The following is a 24,567-nucleotide window of genomic DNA, read 5'->3' as shown; positions in this document are numbered from 1 at the left end:
TCTGCTGCATCATTCTCCCTATCACAGCTCTGAGGGTGTGTCTTATCTGCTGCAGCTCTCTCCCTATCACAGCTCTGAGGGTGTGTCTTATCTGCTGCAGCTCTCTCCCTATCACAGCTCTGAGGGTGTGTCTTATCTGCTGCAGCTCTCTCCCTATCACAGCTCTGAGGGTGTGTCTTATCTGCTGCAGCTCTCTCCCTATCACAGCTCTGAGGGTGTGTCTTATCTGCTGCAGCTCTCTCCCTATCACAGCTCTGAGGGTGTGTCTTATCTGCTGCAGCTCTCTCCCTATCACAGCTCTGAGGGTGTGTCTTATCTGCTGCAGCTCTCTCCCTATCACAGCTCTGAGGGTGTGTCTTATCTGCTGCAGCTCTCTCCCTATCACAGCTCTGAGGGTGTGTCTTATCTGCTGCAGCTCTCTCCCTATCACAGCTCTGAGGGTGTGTCTTATCTGCTGCAGCTCTCTCCCTATCACAGCTCTGAGGGTGTGTCTTATCTGCTGCAGCTCTCTCCCTATCACAGCTCTGAGGGTGTGTCTTATCTGCTGCAGCTCTCTCCCTGTGACTGACACAGCTTCTAAGTTAAAGGCTGGAACTGAGCATGTGTGACCACCTCGGTGATGTTACTGAGGTGGACAAAGAACAAACAGTAGGTGGCGCTATATAGCTACATTTTATTGAATCGCTCAGTGGCTATTTACATGCCACTAAAAGTATCCAGATCCAGGGACTGGTTAGAAAAATAGTTTTTTTCGGAGAACCCCTTTGATTATCACAGTTTTGCACATGTGACAGATGTTATTGCAGACAGTTTCTGCGATTGAATATCAGTTCCATTCACCTGGATGGGGTTTGCAGAAATCCACATGGAAGGAACAGAACTGATTTTCGGTTGCTGAAATTTTTTGCTGCATGTGAAGACACCGTAAAGAATTTGAAAACCGCACTGATCTACAGTAAAACTGCGTCGCACCGTGGTCAATACGTGTAAACTGTCCCTTATGAGACATGTACCTTTAATCAGTTAACGGGATTTCATTCTGTTCACTGTAAACAAGAATGTTTCCGTTCACTAACAGAAAGCAGAGATTTTTGTAAAAAAACTAACTTTAATTTCTTTTTTTCAGTGACCTGAACAACTTCAGTCTTCCCATATTCAGGACTCTCCTATCCTGTGATCTAATAATGGAGGCCCCGCGGGGCAGCCTGGATTGTCAAGCTCTCAAGTTGGGACTATCACATCCAACAGTCATAATAAACACCAAGAAGAATGAAAGGAAGTCTCCCCGTGCCGATAAGGATAAGTGTCGCTCCACCTTTGGACACCATTGATCTCATTTTTTGAAATCTTAAAAATTCCATATCTTTATCTGGCAGCGATCAAAAAGAGAGGGGGCTCCGCAGCTGCCAATGATGTTATAACACATGCTGGGAGTTGTAGTTTCACAGGTTACAGACCATTGTAATACAGGATACAGCTATTTTCTATCCAGTTGCGTAGGAAACGAAAGCCCAGCCCTATTCATTTTAAAGGAGCAGAGCTGTACTGTCGAGCCATGATGTAAGTGGTCGGGAGAACCAAAAGTCAAAGGGGTTTCTGGCCCTTCTTTCTCATAGACTGGTTCCAGAGACTGGACATAACATTATTAAGCCACTTTATAATTTAAAGAAATTCTCTGCCTACATTTGCAGTGACCCAGTGGACACTGCAAAGGGGTCAGAAATTGTTAAATTTGTGTTCTGACATGTTTTCCTCCCTAAAAGCCATGCATATGGGGTTAACAACCGGCTGCTCTATTCATCCCCTGAAGATGGGATGTAGCTCCTTTTAGCGTGTGAGGAGCTAGAGAGCGAGCAAGGAAGAAAAAACAGAGCAGCGCTGGGATAGCAGGAGCAGACAGCGAGAGGGAACAGAAACAAGCAGGAAGAAAAGTCTCACCCAGGTTGGTAGAGCAGCCATTAAAGGGTGAGGTGCGTGGTACAAGACTGTGAAGGTAACGCACTTGAAAGGTAATTTGGCTGAGCTCTCATTCTGCATTTAGCCATACACAAGAGACAGGTAATCTGGCTTTTAAAAGTACACCCCGCAGCTGGGTATTGTAGTGCCACTAAGAGAGAGAGAAGGTTGAACTGGAAGACAGTGCAGCTTCCTCACGATTGCTGGGAGAGTCGGATACAGCAGAGCTGCAGAATTTTAGCAGACCCTTATCTGCTCTGTCTGTGTACAATGCCCCCACAGGGGACTGTTTACCCTGTAACTGTGGCATCTAACATTGGATTCAGACCTGAGTGTTCTGAAAGGAGCGCTCTGTATGCGCGATTGTACCGGCGTTTGCAATCGTGCATACAGAGACAAGCGAACGCCCATTGTCGCGCGTTCCCGAAAGTCTATGTACGGGAACGCGTGACAAGACGCCCCAAAGAAGCTCATGTACTTCTTGGGGCGTCGGGCGTTTTACAGAGCGATCGTACGCGCTGTAAAACGCCCAGGTGTGAACCATTCCCATAGGGAATCATTGGTTTCTCCTTGTTGAGCGTTTTTACAGCACGTAAGAACGCGCTGTAAAACGCTCAGGTGTGAACCCAGCCTAAAGGAAAAGTGCAAAAAATAAAATGTCAGTGTCAATATCCCCCAGAGGTAAAATAACGACCTCTTATGTGCCAAAAGTATATTAAAGCATAAGTAAAAGAAATATAATAAAATCCTAATAAAAGGAAAAAAAAGCTACACACATATATCAAAATAACCAGCAAAAAAGGGAACTCATTTTAAATCATTTTTGTTTTAGTTTGTATATTTAATAAATAAATAACCTACAGTTTGAAAAACTGGCCATTTAGAACGATTGCAAAATGGTCGTTAAAAGCCAGATGGCCAGAAAATGGTTGCAAAATGGCCATAAAAAAACTGTCCATTTTCTATGGCCATTTGTCAATGTGCCTACCATTATGTTATGCATTTGTCTAGTTTCAGTACAAGAACCAGCTGAAGAAACGTTTTGTGAACTCCAGGATGGTGAAGTTGAAGTTAAAATTGTACTTACGTCGTCATGTCATCTTGGAATTTAATCGATGCGTTTATCAAGTCATCCACTGTAGAGGAAAAAAAAAGGAGCAGTTACCGCTGTCTCAGAGGGAAACCCACATAAGAGTCTGTTTACACGATCCAGACTCTGCACTGAAATCCTCATATACTCACTGGTCATGTTCTTCGCAACATCCACAAAGCTGTCCGTCATTTCTCCAAAGACGAGCATCATGAGCGGCAGAGAGGCACCGTGGGCCATCGCTGCTATCGTTCCAACCAACATCAGAAGTTTGTCCACTCCTCCAGAATATCGGAACTGGAAAAACAGATATATATGACAGTATAGTTACAGGGATCTTCAATAACCCTGGACAATCCAGCATCTACTCTGGCTGCAGCTCTCTCCCCCGTAACTGCCACCACTTCTAACAGCAGATATGGCTGAGCGTGTGCGACCATCTCAGTGAGGTGGACAAGAAATAAGGAAAAGAAACAGCAGGTGGCGCTATACAGATTCCTTTTTTTTTTTTATAACTCGCTGGCTATACATAAATTGTAGCTATACAATAATTTTAATTACATGCAATTACAAAAGATTATTTTTTGTGGCACAGTCCCTTTAAAAGTTGCAGCAGAAAGGTTGCTCTCCCTGAGCTACGATAGGGAGAGAACTGCAGCAAAAGGAATACACTCTCTGAGCTGAGATAGGGAGACAGCTGAAGCAGAAAGAACACATTCCCTCGAGCTGTGACAGGGAGAGAGCTGCATCAGAAAGGACACACCAGCTGTACAGTGACACGGAGAGAGCTGCATCAGAAAGGACACACCAGCTGTACAGTGACACGGAGAGAGCTGCAGCAGAAAGGACACACCAGCTGTACAGTGACACGGAGAGAGCTGCATCAGAAAGGACACACCAGCTGTACAGTGACACGGAGAGAGCTGCATCAGAAAGGACACACCAGCTGTACAGTGACACGGAGAGAGCTGCATCAGAAAGGACACACCAGCTGTACAGTGACACGGAGAGAGCTGCAGCAGAAAGGACACACCAGTGGTACAGTGACACGGAGAGAGCTGCAGCAGAAATGACCCAGCCCCTGAGCTGTGTTTGGGAAAGAGCTGCAACAAAAGGCCAAGACCTCTGAGAAAGGACACCCCATGAGCTGCAGCAGAGAGGACACTCCCTCTTTAGCAATGAATGTGGAGATCTCTGGATCCATGTGAGGTACAGGGCCGGTTCTATCTTTGTTAGAAAGAGATCATCATGTACTGTATGATGTCTGAGAACCCCGTAAAACCCTTATAGTAGATTTACATAACGATGTAGAAATTGAAACCATTCAGGCCCTACTTTATTTCGGATATAACAAGTTTTTATATTCTATTCCAAAAATGAAGACTGGCAAGTGATTAAGGAAAACGGATGGCGCCTTGTAGCAGTGTGGGGCCACGTTAGATGTAAGACGCCTGAAGCATTAGCCATGAAAGCACATCATTATCTGCAATTAATCTAATTGGATCAGACATCAGGTCTTAGAAACCCCAGGCTTCCTGGAAGAGGCAGCCAAATAATACCCATAGGTCGGGCGTCAGCAACGCGTCCTGTCACATTTATTGCTCCATTGCTCTATTTTTTAATTATTAAGTAGCAATTTTTCTCGCTGAAAGTAAACAGATGAGAGGGGAGGCACATGTATAGATGTAGCAGAGCTCAGTTCGTCATTGATCTTCTCTCTCTCCTTTGGGCATTGCCTTTTTATTACAAGGATCTCCCAAAAATTAGAACATGACAGTGTGATCCGCTGTAATCTATGGGACCGGGTGTTCAATTTCCCTGCAATGCTACCACCGGCAAAATGAAGTGCTACACACTGCCCATAGAACTCAATGAGCTGTCCAATCAAAGGAGTTGCCCCATTAAAACAATTTATCCCCATCCACAGGATAGACGCTAATGGGGTCATTTATTAAGACCAGCGCATCCATCGCCAGCCTAAATCTACAACAGCTTCCATGCTGGCGTATATTTAGATCATTTGGTCCGGCCTGCCCCCTTCCCCACCCATGCCATGACCCCTTTTTCAGACCTGACATGAGTGGGAAAAAGTTGCAGATTCTCCCGCAAATCCCCTTTGCCACTAAATTTGCAACAGATATGCGCTAAAAATTGTCCTATATCCCACTTAGGCCTCTTTCACACGGGTGTCATGGATTTGGGCCAGATAAGATGCAGGTGCGTCACAGGAAAACGTGCAATTTTTCTGTGCGAGTGCAAAACATTTGAATGCGTTTTGCGCGCGCGTGAGAAAAATCGGCATGTATGGTACCCAAACCCAAACTTCTTCACAGAAGTTTGGGTTAGGTGTTGTGTAGATTGTATTATTTTCCCTTGTAACATGGTTACAAGGGAAAATAATAGCATTCTGAATACAGAATGCATAGTACAATAGCGCTGGAGGGGTTAAAATAAATAAATAAATAAACTCACTTCATCCACTTGTTCGCGCAGCCCGGCTTCTCTTCTTTCTTCTGGACCTGGGTAAAGGACCTTTGATGCGCTCATCACATGGTCCATCACATGGTCCATCACAGTGGTGATGGATCATGTGATGGGCCATGTGATGAGCGCAGTGACGTCACCACAGGTCCTATACCTCCTGCACAGCAAAGAAGAAGACAGAAGAGAAGCCGGGCTGTGCGAACAAGTGGATGAGGTGAGTTAAATTATTATTTATTTATTTTTTAACCCCTCCAGCCCTATTGTACCAAGCATTCTGTATTCAGAATGCTATTATTTTCCCGTATAACCATGTTATAAGGGAAAATAATAATGATCGGGTCCCCATCCCGATCATCTCTTAGCAACCATGCGTAAAAATTGCACCGCATCCGCACTTGCTTGCGGATGCTTGCGATTTTCACGCAGCCCCATTCACTTCTATGGGGCCTGCGTTGCGTGAAAAACGCACAAAATAGAGCATGCTGCGATTTTCACGCAAAACGCACAAGTGATGCGTGAAAATCACCGCTCATGTGCACAGCCCCATAGAAATGAATGGGTCCGGATTCAGTGCGGGTGTGTGCGGGGTCAGTAAAAGATGCTGTAAATGCGGGTGCAAACTGTGCTATAAACGTGGTGCTGTGGTGGATGGCATTCTTGGTAGGTAAACTGATACACAGCAACGCAACGCTGCTTCATAACCACTTCATCCGGTCATTAAATTGTAATATTCATTTTTTTTTTATTTCTCGTTTTTATTAAATTCATTTATTTATGAAGCCGGGGCTTCTCACCATTGTGAACGGGCTGACCATCTTTGGTTTTTCTTCTTTTTTCTTCTCTTTTTTCCTGGAGAAAAGTCCTTTTTTCTTGCTGCAATAGAAAACAAGAACCCGGCATGACATAAAGGGCAGGAGGAATGAGATCACGTCTGGAAATAGTAAATGAGGGTATAATTCTATTGTAAGACATTAGCAACTGAAAAATGGCACTGCCGGGGGAATTACCAGTCAGGAAATTTGCAGAGCATTATGGGGTCTCCACTTACAGTGAATGACATATTACTTGATATCCATGATTCATAAAAATAGACCCATTCGGTTTGGGAGGTGGTGGCCCTAGAACGTTTATCATTATATACAGCAGTTTTCGGGGCCGGGGGCTGGCACATTTTTCGGTTGAGGCGCACGAACTGCCGGGTGCTCCTCCTGCATAACCCGAGCTAAGATAAATCTCCTCGATAGTGTGACACCACCCTTACGTCAGCATCTACGTACGGTCTTAGAAAAACTTTAACAGCAGCGCTCAGCAAAAGAAGTCAGACCACATTAAAAATGCACATAAAAAAAAAATCTTGCCTTCTTTTTTTGCCCCCGACTAAACACACCAGGGAACTAAAACGAATCATTTGAGATTTTTAGATGTATATAGTAAATAGGCAAGATGTACAATATGTATAAAGAATATAATATTAAGATCTGGTTCATAAAGTACAACACACATTCCATTCCGGAAGAGAAACGGTTACGAGATTTGCTGAGGCCATGTTTGGAAATGTTTGGACTCTTGCTTATACAGCGGCACTGAAAAGATTCAGGACATGTCTGGGAGAAGAGCTGAACCTTGTCCTATTCTGCAGGATGAACTTTAGTTTAAATATCCCAAATCAATAATAACGTTTTTTTGTTTTTGTTCACTTTTTATTGGTTTTACTTTGAAATACATAGTTTTTTTTGTTTTGTTTTTTCACTTTTAGGCCTTATTTACACATCAGTGATTCACGGACGTGTGGTGTCCGTGTTCTCCATACATCAGTGTTTTAGCACAGTCCATGGGTTCTTGGTTTTAGCACGGAAGCATGCCCTATTTTGTCCGTTTACCAATCCATCACGCCCATTATAGTCTATGGGTCTCTGAAAAACATGGACGTAACACCGATGCCATCAGAGATTCATCTGTGTTTCACAGGCCATTAAGAGGAAAATTTATTTTCAGCTGAGTAGTGTCCATGGAACATGAATGGCACATGGAGAGAAAAAAAACGGACACACGGATTCTTCATGAAAATCTTCACGGATGATTCACTAACCATCTTATTACGGATTTCATACCAGACGTGTGAATAAGCCTTAGGGCTAATGCACACGACCGTATGTATTTTGAGGTCCGCAAAAAATACGGATGACGTCCACGTGCATTCCGTATTTTGCGGAACAAAACTGCTGGCCCCTAATAGAGCAGTACTATCCTTGTCCGTAATGCGGACAATAATAGAACATGTTCTCGTTTTTTTTTGTTTGCAGAACGGAAATACGGACATGTTGAAACGGTGAGTAACTTCTGCTTTTTTTGTGGACCTATTGAAATGAATGGTTCTGTATACAGTCCGCAAAAAAAAAAAACTGAACGGACACGGAAAGAAAATACGTTCGTATGCATGATCCCTTACAATGAAGTACGAGACCTTGATTATTGAGGGACAAGTTGCAATTTTTTTAAGCCACCATTCTTGGGTTCTGCCAGTTAAACGCTGTCATGATGAAAATAGGTTTGAAATTTTTTGCATTTTACATGGTTAATAAACAATTTTATGTCACAGGGAAGATCTGAAGGCTATATACTCAAATTGGTGAACCTACAGTAGGAAATCACGATTATGACTTTTGACAAAAAGGTAGCCTTCAAAGGGTTAATGAACACTGAGAGATTTTGGGGACTTTCTAGCTAATAATGAGAAGCTAGTAATTTTCCACAGCTACCATAAAGAGCATATTGTGGAGGGAAAAAGACAGACTTGTTTACCACTAAAACTAGACATACTGACCTTTTGAATCTCTAGCTTAGCTCTGTTATTATGTCTGAAAACCTGTATTCGTGTGGAAAAACTACTGTGTCAATTGTCACTGAGTATCACTGGAGCTCTAATACAAGTCTATGACAGACGGGAGTGGTAACATTGTATTTGTTTGGGCTGTGTTTCTCCACTCCACCCCTCCCACTAGCTGTAAACTATATATAAGGGGAGCAATCAAAGCCTCTGCAGTTAAGGAACAATGTTTGCAGGTTGATGCTCTGCCAGACTACTAGAGTGGCCTGAAGGAGACACTGAGATGGGGATACTCTGCCACAGACCCTGGGCCTCCAGTCTTTGGCCAGGGTACCAGCCTTCTGAGGGAGGGAGAGGGACAGCTAGCTCAGGCCTTTCCTCAGCATCAAACCCTTCTTCTGCCAGGGAGGAGACTGGAGAAGCCTGCCCTATGCCTCGCCTGGATTGTTTTGCACCTGAATTCCTCCAGTAAAGAAGCATGCTGGTTTACTGCAGACCCTGACTCTCTGGACTTATTTACCATTAGGATGCACCATGCCTTACCATCTCTTCCGGAGAGCAGCAACACGTGGTGACACCTCGACGGTGTCCGGGAGACCCAGTGTAGCGTTGGGGCCACCCTAAACCCGGCGACTGCACTACACAATGGATAGAGCTGTGTGGTTCCAGCTCTGACTTCTGGAGCTACTGTAAAAGGGGTGCAGGTTTTCAGACCCCCTCCTGAGGACAGGCCATTTCTTCTAAAATCCTGGAAAACCTCTTTAATCGCAGTCTTTCTCCCTGTCTCCCCATGTCTGATCTGTGCCCCTTGCAATCACTATTCCTATATATAGGTTTATTGTGCTAATAAAAGTTAATCATACTATATGAAATAAAAAAGTGCAACTTTACCCCTTAAAGACAGGGCCCATTTTAGTTTTTGCATTTTCATTTTTTTCCTCCCCACATTTCAAGAGTCATAACTTTTTTTAATCCTGCAGCTGCAGCTTTTTTTGTAGGCAAGTTGTATTTTTTATGGCACCATTTAATTTACCATTTCTTGTATTGGAAAACGGGAAACAAATTCTTTGTGGGTTGAAAAAAAACAAAAAACACAACCTGCAAAACTCCGACTGCTTGTCCCATGGACCATAACAGGTACTATTGTGGTCTATGAGATTCTGAGACACTACCTGCTGAGCTGTGTCTCGCTTTACAGGTAGTTAACCATGACAGAAAACCTTCAGAAAGCCCCAGGCTGTCATGGTAACTAATAGGAGCCCCGTATTTTCACAGGGGCTCCGATAAGAAGGCAATGGGAGCCCCCTCTCTCTGCCTAACCCCACAGATGCCGCAATCACTGTTGAACGCGACATCTGAGGGTTTAAATGACCGGGTTCGGCGTCATCGCCGATCCCAGTCATTACAGCCGGGTGCCGGCATCTGCAACATATGGAGCAGGTCTCAGCACAGCAGCCCGCTCCATACTTCCTCCTAACATACATGTACGTGATTATGCGTTAAGGGGTTAATATACTTTGTGTTTTTATCTCTCATCACTTTATTGTTTACCTCTAGAATGCTGCATACAATTTTAATACAATGATTAAAGTGATTGGGCGTCCACGATCAACTGAATGAGGGGTTCGTGGTGCTCCAGCCAACACTATGCCCCCTCATTGTTTAGCTTCATTCAGGCTAGGCCATCAATATTACACTGCCACCCCCAAAAAATGTCCCGGAGACCCCGTTAGGCCTCATGCATGTGAACATATTTTCTTTCAGTGTGCTACCCGACCCATACAGTTCAATGGGGCGATGCACAAATCCGTTTTTTTTTACAAATCATTGAGAATTTCACCAACGTCCTATTCTCTTCTGTTGTGGATGAGAATAGCCCTGTCTTTCTGGAATGCACACAGAAGCATCCATACGTGCATCAGATACGGCTGTGTGCAATGACGCCATAAAGAAATCTCAATCTACCCGATGTCGCTCTGGCAGGGAACCATTATACTTTGTCATGTACGTTTTTTCTCACTACCCAGTCTGTGATCTCTGTTTTTCCCACCGCAACAATCAAACCCCCAGTGATTCAGGATGAAGGCTTTATTTCTGATAAGAGTCACATCCGTGAGCGACCGGAAGACCGCATGTGGCAGAGAAGAAAGACATTGATTTCTAGCAAATATTTCTTCCTCCTCCCTGCTAGCTTTCCCTGTTTAAAGGGAAACTTCCTTCATAAAGGGATATTTAAAAAAAACCCTCAGTATTCATAGAAAACAATTTTATATAAAGAATTTTTGGCAGCACTATACCATTAAAGGGGTTATCCAATCCCTATAATGACCCCCAGAATGCCCGGACCCCTCCTCTAGAGCATACTTACCGGATCCCCGACACCCGCAGTCCCTCCGGATCCCTGCACGGCCGCCGCTGAATCTCCCCGTCACCCATGAAGCTACGGAGGCTCGTCCCCTTCACGTCCTGCTATTGACTGCTCCCCGAGTCGCCGGATGTTTTGATCCATGCAGCGGCGGCCGTGCAGGGATCCAGGTGCTGGAGAGCAGGCGAGTATGCTCTAGAGGAGGGGCCTGACCATTCTGGGGGTCATAAGGATTGGATAACCCCTTTAAATATATTAAATACAGAATATTGTCCTTCTGTAACAGTCAGCATGCAGAAATAAAACTCCTATATAGACAGGTGATCCATGGTCAGTTTACCGCTGCTGTGAGGGAAAAATGCAATCTGTAAGGTAATCCTCGTGATAATAGTAGGTGTAGAATTAGGATAACAGTAGAACAGCTCAATAATTCTCATTATCAGCCTAGATAAAGATGTCCACAGAAGAGCATTGCATTGATTAGTGTAGTATGTGATGCTCTAATAGAGTCACTACAAGGGGAGCGCTCTCTGGCCAGAGTGATGGTCTGACTGGGAGAGTTAGGCGAGACTGTCTGCCATGTTCAAGATAGGAAAACGACTATAAAGAAAATCCAGAAAACCACTCGTTTTTTGGGGGAAATAAATACATAGAATATTCACATATAGGTTTTGATGGTACTGTCACTTTATGGCCTCATGCACACGACCGCTGTGTGCATCCTTGGCCGTTGTGCCGTTTTCCGCTTTTTTTCGCTGACCCGTTGACTTTCAATGGGTCCGTGGAAAAATCGGAAAATGCACCGTTTGGCAGCCGCATCCGTGATCCGTGTTTCCTGGCCGTGAAAAAAATAGGACCTGTCCTATTTTTATCACGGCCAACAGTTCACGGACCCATTCAAGTCAATGGGTCCGTGAAAAATCACGGATGCACACAAGATTGTCATCCGCGTCCGTGTCCATGATCCGTGTCCGTTTTTTACTATCATTTCAATGGCAAACTTTACTTAGTTTTTTTTTTTTCATTTTTCATGTCCGTGGATCCTCCAAAAATCAAGGAAGACCCACGGCCGAAAAAACAGTCACAGATCACGGACCTACGGACCCCGTTTTTGCGGACCTAAAAAAAAAACGGTCGTGTGCATAAGGCCTAAAGATGTCGGATCCCTTTAATAATGCATTTTTATACGTTTGCCACATCCACACCCCCTGCAATGTGGCTGTGATAAAATGGGACAGTGAAATCCTATTTCAATCACATGCTGCAGACCCGGCCATTACTGCCACGATACACTTGGCACATTGCAAGCCCTGCACCTATGAAGTCCTATGAAAAACTTCCAGAAAAGCATCAAAAATGTAAAAAACGTTTTCTAATATCTTAAATCCATGCTGAGATATGACGACTTGAAGTTACAAACCCAAAGCCTGAGGCTGCACTACTGAGAGACCCTGATGACAACATGTCACCTTCTGATTTCTGTCACATGCAATGTTGTCACCGAGACCTTGTATGTATGAAAAAGACTAAATACAACAATACCCCACATATAGACTGTAGATAAATGCCCCCACTCCAGACATATCGCCCTATTTCAACATGTGATAATCTCAGGATCTCTCAGTAGTGCAGCCTCAGGCATTGGGCTTGTAACTTCCAGTCATCATATCTCAGCTTCAAATTTATATACATTTTTATTTATTCTTTTTATATTTTTAACCAAGGGAGTTTTTTTTTTTCCTTCTTCTGGTAGCACTCCCTTAGGCCCCTTTCACACGGGCGAGTTTTCCGCGCGGATGCGATGCGTGAGGTGAACGCATTGCACCCGCACTGAATCCCGACCCATTCACTTCAATGGGGCTGCGCAGATGAGCAGTGATTTTCACTCATCACTTGTGCGTTGTGTGAAAATCGCAGCATGCTCTATATTCTGTGTATTTCACGCAACGCAGGCCCATAGAAATGAATGGGGCCTGCGTGAAAATCGCAAGTAAGTGCGGATGCGGTGCCATTTTCACGCATGGTTGCTAGGAGATTATAGGGATGAGCAACCCCATTGAAGTGTATTCACTGTATGGTTATAAGGGAAAATAATAGCATTCTTAATACAGAATGCTTAGTAAAATAGGGCTGGAGGGGTTAAAAAAATTAAATAAAAAATTTACTCACCTCATCCACTTGATCGCGCAGCCGGCATCGCCTTCTTTCCGGACCTGCAAAAGGACCTTTGATGATGTAATGTGAGTGAGTGAGCGCGGTGACGTCAGCGCAGGTCCTTCTATCTTCATTCAGCAGGACCTGCGCTGACGTCACCACGTGGTGAGCGCGATTACGTCATCAAAGGTCCTTCTGCAGGTCCTGAAAGAAGAAGCAAGAAGACGATGCCGAGTGCGCGATCAAGTGGATGAGGTGAGTTCATTTTTTTTATTTTTTAACCCCTCCAGCGCTATTGTACTATGCATTCAGTATTCAGAATGCTATTATTTTCCCTTATAACCATGTTATAATGGAAAATAATAAAATCCACAGAACACCCAAACCCGAACTTCAGTGAAGAAGTCCGGGTTTGGGTCTGGGTACCACATTCTGTTTTTTCTCACGCGCGTGCAAAACGCATTTGCACTCGCGCGGAAAATACTGAACATCGGAACGCATTCGCAGACAAAACTGACTGAAATTGCGTGCCTACTGGCACGGGTTTCCCGCAATGCACCCTGAACGCATCCGGCCCTCACCGTGTGAAGGAGGCCTTAACATCAATACAGGAAATTCCGGCCTGGGGCCGCATGCTGTGTTTGTCTGATCTGTAACAATGTAGGTGTGCACAACAGCTCAATACATGTCCAAGGACTGAAAATTAACCCCTTTTAAAATGTTTTTTTTTCTGGTTTTAGGTTAAAGGGATCTTCCTGGAGTACAATACCGATAGCCTATTCTCAGGATAGGTCATCAATATCTGATCACTGGGGGTCTGACTCCCGCAACGCTCTGGTGAGCACTGCCACCTACTCTCAGCTCACCAAGCACAGCGCCGTCCATTGTATAGTGGCTCTGCTGGGTATTGCAGCCCAGGCCCATTCACTTGAATGCACCTAGGCCATGGGGGCTGATGAACGTGACGAAAGAAGAGGCTGCTGTGGCCAGCTGATCGGCGTGGGTGCTGGGAGCTGGATCCGCCCGGTCAGATCTTAAAGACCTTTCCTGAGGATAGGCCATCAATAGTCTACTCCTGGAAACCCCCTTTAATAACATCTAATCACTGTACAAATAATCAGGTGTAAAACTGGGTTGGATTTGCCTTGGGCAGATCTACTATGGATTTTTAAGGCCCCTTGCAGACGAGCGTGTGTCACGCTGCTCCCGGCCTGACCTCCCAGCACTGACGGGGGTCACTGACATAATGCTGTTAGTGTCATCTAATACATTCCAGAACTGTAAGGCCTCTTGCATACAAACGTTTTTTTTTTCCCATTTCTGTTCCGTTTTTTTTGCGTTCCATATACGGAACCATTTATTTTAGTTGGATCTGCAAAAAAAACAGAAGGTACTCCGTATGCATTCCGTTTCCGTTTTTCCGTTCTGTTCAAAGATAAAAAATGTCCTATTATTGTCCGCATTACGGACAAGGATAGGACTGTTCTATCAGGGGCCAGCTGTTCCATTCCGCAAAAAAACTAAATGCACACGGATGTCATCCATATTTTTGGTGGACCGCAAAATACTGAAAAAGCCATACAGTCGTGTGCAAGAGGCCTAAGGCCTCTTTCACACGACCGTTTTTTTTTTCCGTTTTGCGGGCCATTTTTTGCGTTCCGTATACGGTCCGTATACGGAACCATTCATTTCACTGGTTCCGCAAAAAAACGGAATGTGTTCCGTATGCATTCCGTTTCCATATTTCTGTTTTTCCGTTCCGTTGAAAGATAGAACATGTCCTATATTTGGCCGCAAATCACGTTCCGTGGCTCCATTAAAGTCTATGGGTCCGCAAAAAAAACGGAATGCATACCGAAATGCATCCGTATGTCTTCCGTATCCGTTCCGTTTTTTGCGGAACCATCTATTGAAAATGTTATGCCCAGCCCAATTTTTTATATGAAATTACTGTATACTGTATTTGCCATACGGAAAAACGGAACGGAACAACGGAACGGAAACGGAACCACAACGGAAGCAAAAAACAGAACAACGGATCCGTGAAAAACGGACCGCAAAACAATGAAATGGACATACTGTCGTGTGAAAGAGGCCTAAGGGTTACATAGCATCATAAATCAATATAATGCTATGTGACCCCCGTCAGGCCGGGAAACATGCGCTCGGCTGCAAGGGGCCTAAGAGAATCTGCAGCAGTAACCCAAGGCGGATCCCTGGCGTGGATATGCAAACGGACCCCTCACCATAGTAATACATACTCGTTCGGGCCGAGGCCCCCAAAATGAGCTCCAGAGCATTGGCATAACTAGAAATGACTGGGCCCCACAGCAAACTTTTAAACAGGCCCCCCCAGCAACTTCTTCGCAACTCCGACTCCAGTGACTAGTGAAGATCACTTTCTCAGAATAGTAGGTCCGGCCGTGTGTCCAGCCATTTCCTCCTGTGTCACTGCATATAATGTCATTGGAGGGGGCCCTGACAATAAAATCTTTTAGTCCACCTCCTGGGTGGGCCCCTTCTGAGTTCGGGCCCCAAGGCAGCCGCTTCCCCTATAGCTACGCCCCTGCTCCAGAGAGCCGAGCCCTGTACTCGCTATCAGTAGAACTCCCATAGAGATGAATGGAGTGGCAATTTGCATGGTTGACTTGCTGCTTCATTCAACATGCGGCCATATAGATAGACGACGAGCCGTCTATCTATATGGCCGCATGTTGCCCCGTGGTCATTAATATGTCACCGTGCAATCAGCTCGGCTCTGTAATGTTACTTTGGCAGCAGAAAAGCAAACATTTAGCGCTGGAGAAAGCGAATAAAAACCGCACCGTACGTTGTTTGCTCTGCAATAAAATAATGATCATGTTCTGTCAAAAAACACCTTGAACATCGAGGCCTTGAAAGTGTGAACGCCCTCGCAGGTTCCATGCCTGTGATTATGTGACCATGAACATGGAGGCAGTCGGAAAAAAAACATGTCCTCCCTGGGAAGACAACCTTCATCTTCACCAAATACTGAGAAGTGATGTAATGTTCCAAGGAGCTGAAGGTCTGAGAACTGCCATGGAATTAAAGGGGTATTCCAGGATTTTACCATTCGCGGGCTATCCTAAGAATAAGGTATCAATATCTGATCGTTGGGGGTCCAGCACCCTGCACAACGATAGGCTGTTCTGCACTGCTCCCACTGAGGTGCATGGGAGCAGTGCTGCAGTAACCAGCTCTGTCCACTACACAATGGAGGGAGCTGTGGAGTTACTGGGAAACAGCTGATTGTGCCAGATCCCCACCAGATACTGATGCGTTACCCTGCCAGCAATAGTAATATCCTGAAATGCCCCTTTAAGGTGGCATACTCTTCAAATAGGTTACAGTTATTCCTCCCGACACCTCCTCCACCATAGAAATGCATGCTCGTTTGGGCCGAGTGTGCATGTGTTCTTCAAGGGGAGAGGGAATTAAGCCACTGCCAGTGATAACACATGGATTGGGCATGTTAAAGAGGACCTCTCCTAACACGTCTGTTTTAGTAACTACGTGCATTCCTCATGTAATAACCATTCTGGAGAGACCCTATTCTTATGACTCCATTCCTCCATTATTTCTGCAAAAAGTTTACAAATAAAATGGCAGCAGTCTGCAGTAAAAGGTCCTGCTGGGTATTACCAGTATCGGGTGTGTCTGACACTATCCAATCAGTGCTGCTCTTGTCAGACTGTACAAGGACACACCCCCAACTGGTAACACCCATCTGTACCATTAATGCAAGCTGCTGGCAAATCCTTCATAACTTCTAGTAGAAATAATAGAGAAATGGTACATCATAGAGTCATAAGACTAGAGGCTCCAGAATAGTTATTACATGGGGAATGCAAGTAGTGACTACAATAGGCATGTCTGGGGCGTGTCCTCTTTAAAATACAACACGTCTGACCCTTTACCCCCATAACAGCAGATTAGATGATCATCCAGTTGTGCCAAAATCATCAGCTATCATCTGCAGTGTATGACGAGCTTAGGACAGTGACTTTTTACCATATAGAACATGCGACGCAGACGAAAAGCGAAAGCGTCACCATGGACCTGCCTTGGGACAAAGTGAAGCTGAAATCCGGCTGCTATGGGTAACTTCTCATTTTTATACATAAAGCTGAACTATAAGGAGGGTAAATAGGGGCATTGCCGAGGCTCCAACCATTTTTGGCCTTGAGCCCCCCCCCCCCCGGACACTTATAGCAGCAATTGTTACTAATATTTATTACTGAGGGTCAAGGTTTCCCCTCCCCTGCCTGCACCTTGTTCCAGCAAGCATATTTATTGCCATGGTAGGAGGAGATAAGCAGCTGCCATAGACTTCTGCTTATCTCTTCGACGAACAAAGGATCGGGCATGTCAAAGCCTAACACGCAAATCCGTGTTCAAGCCAACAGCCGACAACATGGGGCGGTGGGGGGCGCCTAACACACATCAGATCTATCGTCACTCAATTACCCAGGCTGATGCAAAGTGAACAAGGGAGGAATGATCGCTATAGAAGTCCTTCCTCCCTCGTTCAGCCATGTAAGGGCTCATTCACACGACCATATAGTCGTCATGCCCATGTTGTGGACCACAAATTAGCGATCCGCAAAACATAGGCACCGGCCGTTTGAACTCCATGCTGCAGTGCGGATGCACTGACTTGAATGGGTCCGCGATCCGCAAGATATGGCAAAAGATAGCACATATCCTATCTTTTGCGGTGCGGAAGCCCGGATCCGAAAGCCCGCGAGGGGCTTCTGAGTGTTTCCACAGGCTACTGATCCGTGCTTTATCTTACCAATCGTGGAGCCATTCAAGTCAATGGGTCCGCACTGCAGCGCGGAGTTCATATGGCTGGTGTCTGTGTATTGTGGACCCGCTGTTTGCGGGCACTGTGGCCATAAGGTGGCGTGAATGGACCGTTAGCTTTTGGTAACACATCCCGGATCACATATGGAGATGTGCCGCCGGGGCCCTAACTTACCTCACATTATATGACCCTTGACTGAAAATGGGACCCCACCAGTTTTTTCTGGCCTTGGAATTAGCTTTAGTAGTGAAGTCATCTGATTTTCTATTAAAAACAAGATAGCCGCCCCTGACTTAGGGCTCATGCACACGACCGTATCCAGTCCGCAAAAAAATGATCCGCAAAAAATATGGATGACATCCGTGTGCATTCCGTATTTTGCAGAACGGAACAGCTGGCCCCTAATAGAACAGTCCTATCCTTGTCTGTAATGTGGACAATAATAGGACATGTTCTATTTTTTTGCGGAATGGAAATACGGACATATGTAAACGGAATGCACACGGAGTAACTTCTGTTTTTTTTTTTGTGGACCCATTGAAGTGAATGGTTTCGCATACATCTGCAAAAAAAAAAAACGGAATGTACATGGAAAGAAAATACATTTGTGTGCATGAGTCCTTAGGCACTTTCCAGCAGTCCCGGGACAATTCTGTGAAAGCGAGAGGATTTATTCAAGCCCTGCTGCACTTGTCGACATTTCTGTGAACTTTGGGGGGAATTTATTGGTGGTCAATGGGGGTGAGGATTATAAGTAGCGAGGGGCTCCGTGCCACCAGATGAATGGACCGGCAGGTCATCATGCATGTGTGGCGGTGTGGATGTGGCTGCTCCCAACAGAAGGGGATGTAAAAATCACATCACAGGATTAGTATTCTGAAAATGTCCCTGCTACCAAAACCACTCTACCTCCTACAGACCATCCCCCTTCGTATTCCGTCCACTTTCTGGTCCCAAATTCGCCAGTGTTTCACACAGTTCGTGTGGTCACCTGGTAAACCACGAATAAAATGGGAAACAATGACCCGTTCCAAGGAGACGGGGGGGGGGTCTTCCGGACTGTTGATTATACTACCACGCCACCACCTATGCCCGGCTGTTGGACTTGGCTCGCACTGACATTTCCCGGTCCTGGGTCCATATTGCCCGAGACTCCTCTCCCTGCTCTATAGCAATCCTTCCGTGGCTATTTGGCGTACCTCGCCCCACTCCCTCTATGCTATCCTTTACAGTCCACCACACATTCGCAACCTTGGCGTCCATTAGTCGACACGCCTCCCTAATTTACCCTAAGGGCCCCTTGGTTCCAATAACAGACCACCCTCGCTTTCCTCCGGGACATTCGTCCCAGCCCTTTCTCCAGGGCACGAGGACTTGCCCGTTAAGATTCCCTCAAGTCCTTTCTGGGTCCTCGCTGAAACCCCTATCCCAACTGCTGGGGACCCCTACCCCATCAACTCGTAACTCTTTTGAGTACCATTTCCATTCCGCCATATGTAAGACCCACGCACTGACCCGATCTCTCACAACATTGGAACAGTTGTGTATTCACCCCTCAGCGGTCTTCAGACCAATATTGACTATACACAAACTGCTGATCCAGCGATGCTCCTCGCGCCCACCTCCGTTCTGTCAGGCCTGGGAACAGGACATACCGTAGGTACTCGTCCTACCCCATCTCAATGCACTGATTTCTACCAAGGCTCAAGAAACGAGCTACACAATTCTATCCAGATGGTACAGAGTACCCGCATTGCTTCATAAATGGTTCAGACAGATGCTGGAGATGTCAGACGGAGGAGGGCACGATGATCCACATCTGGTGGCATTGTACTACTCTGCGTCCCTTTTGGAATTCTGTACATAAGACAATTAGAGAAGTAACAGGCATCCCTATCCAGACCACACCTGAAGACCTCCTGTGGTTCGTTCTTGACCTGAATGTCCCTGCCTATAAGAATTCACTCTGAAATATATGATCCAAGCGGCAGAGGCAGTAATACCACGACGCTGGAAATGTACCTCCCCTCCTTCGAAGAGTGGTTTGAGGAGATATCAGAGAATGGAGGATCTAATTAGCGTGACACCTCTAGACGCTTCAAGATATCTGAGGACTTGGGGTCCGTGGGACACATTCCGTTCCTCAGAAACCTTCCGACACATACAAATGTGATCTCCACATATCTAGCTAGTGTTCCCCTCTTACCCTCCCTTCTCCCCCCCACCTCCCACCGTCTAATGTCTTCTTCTCTGTGTCTTCTTTTGAATGTATATTTTTTGTATTGTTCCATTGATGGTTTCCACGCTGTAGAGTGAATTATTATATTGAGCGCTAGTTGCTTCATGTGCTCCAAACCACTGCATGAACACGTGGTTGTATCAAATGATACTGTAAGAGAATGTTGTACTGAAACATTCAAAAACTTCAATAAAACGTTAAATGAGAAAAAATCACATCGCTTCCCTCCACTTTTGGGTTTTGGATGAAGACACCTGGGGTTACTAGGATGAGCCATAATATCTGTCTAAAGTGCTCCGACTATATTAGGGAATTGCATGACAAGCATTTTCCTAATGTACTGTTATGTCTGTACATTGCTCTTTTTTTTTTACATAGTTTATAATAATAAACTGCAAAATATATCCAGTTCCACGTAGGCCCTGGTGGCAGCTCCTGTCCGGTCACGGTATACAGGCTACTAGAAACACCACCTGCATTCTGCGGACAGCACCTACTGCATTCTGCAGCATAATACAGGACCACTACCAGCATTTTCATCCTGCAGAGATTTTCTTTTATTTATTTTTTATCAGATAATTTGTATTAACAGTTTTTGAATTTACAAACATAAAAAAGAAAAAAAGAAAAAACCCTTCATAAGATATAGGGTTGGGTATACACAGTCCGGTTGGTCATTCAGTTATCAAGACATTTTCATAAATGGCAACCAGCTTACAATAATAAAGGCACAGTATATGGAGGAGACATAGCGCTTCAATTGTGGCACAAACGAATATAGAATAAACCACCCCTAACCCTCCCCTCCAGTGACGAGACGGGCACTAATATAGGTGCAATGTACCATGGCACCGAGGAAGACAAAGCCGACACTCCAATTATAAGCCCATGCCCTACCCTTACCATGATGAGCTCATCCTGCAGAGATTTTCAACGCAGAGAGGGGGCGGATTTTGAACTCTACGGCATGGTCAACTGTTTGTCGGTGCAGATTTCACCTTTTGCATTGATCTGGTGCAAATCTGCATCAAAATCCACAATTAAAATCTGCACATCACATGGATTTTGGTGAAAAACACACAAAAATCGCCATAATCTACACTGCCATGGACATGTACTTTAGGCCTCATGCACACGACCGTTGTTTTATTCCGTGTCCGTTGCGCCGTTTTTCATGATTTTCTGCGGACCCATTGATTTTCAATGGGTCCGTTGAAAACTCCTCTAATGCACCGTTTGCCATTCGCTTCCGTGGTTCCAGTCCGTCCCAAAAATATAACCTGTCCTATTATTTTTGTGGAAAACGGTTCGCGGACCCATTCAAGTCAATGGGACTGCTAAAAAACGCGGAGGCACACAAGATTGTCATCCGCGTCCGTTTTTTCCTATTATTTGCATGGCAAAACTGTCTTAGACTTTTTTTTACATTCCTTTATGTCTGGTGGTCCTCCGAAAATAAAGGAAAACACACGGAAACAAAAACGGAAACGGATCATGGAACAACGGAACCCCATTTTGCGGAACGGAACACAACAACGGTCGTGTGCATCAGGCCTTAGGCTACATGCACACAATCGTATGTGTTTTGTGGTCCGCAAAAAAAACGGATGATATCCTTTTTTTTGCGGATCCATTGTAACAATGCCTATCCTTGTCTGCAAAACGGACAAGAATAGGACATGTTCTATTTATTTTTAACGGGGCTACGGAAGGGACATACTGATGCGGACTGCACACGGTGTGTTGTCCGCATTTTTAGCGGACCCATTGAAATGAATGGGTCCGCATCCTATCCGCATCCTATCTGCAAAAGAAACGGAACGGGCGCGGAAACAAAATGCGTTGGTGTGCATGTAGCCTTAGGCTACATGCACACGACCGTATGTGTTTTGCGGTCCGCAAATTGCGTATCTGCCCCCCAAAAAAAACGGATGACATTCGTATGCCATCCGTTTTTTTTGCAAATCCATTGTAACAATGCCTAAAACGGACAAGAATAGGACGTAGCGGGGCTACGGAACAGACATACTGATCAGGACAGCACACCGCATTTTTTGCAGACCCTATGAAATGAATGGGTCCGTATCCTATCCGCAAAAAAAATGGAACGGGCACGGAAACAAAATACGTTTGTGTGCATGTAGACTTACTCTGACAGTATGTTGAACCTTGGTTCTCCCACAGCAAAATACACGTCTTACATAAGGATCTTGCAGGCTATAGATTCTCTCCGCATCTCATCGAGGGTTAAAAATCTGCAGTATGCTAGGAATTAGGCTAGGGCTACATGGCGACGTGTGTCGCGTGACATTTATTGTAATGACGCTTGTGGTGTTGCTCTGTGACATACGACATGCTGCGACACGACAGTCGCAAAAAAATCAATCCCATTTGGATTTTTGTGAGACTGTCGTGTCGCAGTCGCAGCATGTCGCAGGGCGACACCATAGACTATCATTACAAAATATGTCACGTGACACATGTCGCCATGTAGTTGTACACTTTTTGTCGTTGTGTAGCCCTAGCCTTAGAAAACCTGTAGCATGTACTGTACGTACGACCAGACGGCGCGGTTGTGGTGCAGGTAGGAACCGCAGCATCTTGTTTTCCAATAGAAGTCAATGGAGAAACAGGTTTCCGAGACAGACCTGACACTTTCCAAACTGTGATGACTGAGCCTGTTGTACCTGCGGCTGACACACGTACCTGCGGCTGACTGAACGTAAAACAAGCCCAACCGCTTGCGGCTGCTGACCGCGTTGGCCATAGAGTTGAGTAGCCGCTTGCGCTATATATTTAACCTATTTTACCACATGGGTCACTATTTGAAGTTAATCCGAATGCTAGAGAACCACGAAAATTCACAACAGTTCAAACAACAGTCCATAAACGATCACGGACAAAAAAAACCGCACCCTGATCCGTGCAGTCGGCCGCATGCATTCCCATAATGGTGTGGTCGTACCCTAATTCGCAATGCAAATCTGCAGCGTGCGAATTCATTTAATATATCCTTAGGGCACTTTCACACTAGTGTTTTTGTTTTCCGGTATTCAGTTCCGTCCTAGGGGCTCTATACAGGAAAAAACGGATCAGTTCTATCCTAATGCCTCCTGAATGGAGAGAAATCAGTTCAGTCCCTCTTACGTTTTTTGGACGGAGGAAATACCGCAGCATGCTGGAGTTTTCTCTCCGGCCAAAACTCCTGAACACTTGCCGGAACGCCGCATTACTTTACATTGAAGTGTCTTAGTGCCAGATCTGGCATTAAGTGTTCCGGCAAAACGGCTCCGGCATGCGCAGACCTTTAAAAATGTAAAAAAAATTAACACCGGATCCGTTTTTCCGGATGACACAGGAGAGACGGATCCGGTATTTCAATGCATTTGTCAGACTGATCTGCATCCGGATCGTCTGACAAATGCCATCAGTTTGTGTCCGGATTGCCGTATACGGCGGGCAGTTCCGGTGACGTAACTGCCTGCCGGAATCCTCTGCCGCGAGTGTGAAAGTAGCCTTTCTCCGCGACCTCCAGTTTACAAGTCATCTGTGTATTATAAAAGTCACCTTTTCGGTGGGCTGGGGTCTACGACGTCCACTTGAACTTCTCCGAGCCCATTAGCTTGGCTTTTATCCTCCATCCCATTGGATACTCTTTTCTGGTCGCTTTCCATATTTAATTACTGAAAAGAATAAAGTTAGAATTATATCAAAAGCGAATAAACAATAGAATATACAATAAAAAATACCAAGAATATTATTACAATATTAGGAAAAACAAGAGCATATATCATTTCAGTCAGCACTATGTCAATGTATATAGAAATCTAAAAGCTACAATATATCAGGTAAACATACAAGTAAATATATACGTTTCTACAATGAATACCATTAGCACAGAACCAGAGACGACGTTCCATGTCACCGGTAAAAGAGAAGCAAATGGAAAGAAACATGAATTGTACATACACTGAGCTATGGTTATACAGATGTAGCAGAGCCGAATCGGTTGTTTAGGTTTTTCAGCCTACTTTGCGGGTACACTGCTGTCCTAGGTAAAGCCACAGCACAATAGGACATGACGACAAACTCTTCTCGACTCTATCTGCTATTTTTACACTTACCTTTCTAGTTTCTCCAGCTTAGGATGTAAAGATAGGTCCACAGGCGGCTGTACAGTCCTGATATTACAACGTGGAGGAGGACTGAGCAAATAGAGGCAGAAAGTACAGAGCTAACGGAGAAAATGTGCTCGGTCCCTCCTCCGTGAAGCCAATAAATGACACTTACTGTCCTGATATGGCCCGTTTGGGGCGTGCCCCGGTTGCTGCTCCTCCTCACTGCACTGGTTGTTAATATCTCATGCATCCTGTCCTCCATTACAAATACAGTGCAGCAGTCACCGCAGCCCCCCCCCCCCCCCCCTGCTTCCTTCAGACGCTAGTGTATGAGCAAGCTCTGGTTGATGACATCATCGCACAGGCCGCCTCCAGGTCATCGAGGGCCTTTTGTAACCTTCAGTATATTCACAGATACTAAATGTTATTCTGATTTTAGCAAATACTTTTAAAAAATATATATTTTGCATCATTCCTCGCTGTTTTCAAGATCTCTGCTTGCTGTC

The 24,567-nt window shown here is 45.1% G+C and overlaps 1 protein-coding gene across 1 annotated transcript in view; it reads right to left on the bottom strand.

Moving 5' to 3' along the window:
• The window catches only part of ABCB1 (ATP binding cassette subfamily B member 1), a 73,584-nt gene extending 49,363 nt beyond the window's left edge, over positions 1-24,221 (bottom strand). The window contains exons 1-5 of the mRNA XM_044295578.1: positions 24,068-24,221; positions 23,511-23,626; positions 6,325-6,403; positions 3,199-3,343; positions 3,044-3,092 (exon numbers count right to left, since the gene is read on the bottom strand). Of these exons, the coding sequence (XP_044151513.1) occupies positions 3,044-3,092; positions 3,199-3,343; positions 6,325-6,403; positions 23,511-23,617 (380 nt within the window). The 5' untranslated portion in view covers positions 23,618-23,626; positions 24,068-24,221. The remainder of the gene's footprint in view (positions 1-3,043; positions 3,093-3,198; positions 3,344-6,324; positions 6,404-23,510; positions 23,627-24,067) is intronic.
• Between the last annotated feature and the right edge of the window lie 346 nt (positions 24,222-24,567).

The sequence above is a fragment of the Bufo gargarizans genome, chromosome 5, assembly GCF_014858855.1.
Source record: "Bufo gargarizans isolate SCDJY-AF-19 chromosome 5, ASM1485885v1, whole genome shotgun sequence".
NCBI lineage: Eukaryota > Metazoa > Chordata > Amphibia > Anura > Bufonidae > Bufo > Bufo gargarizans.
This window is presented reverse-complemented; position numbering and strand designations above follow the sequence as displayed.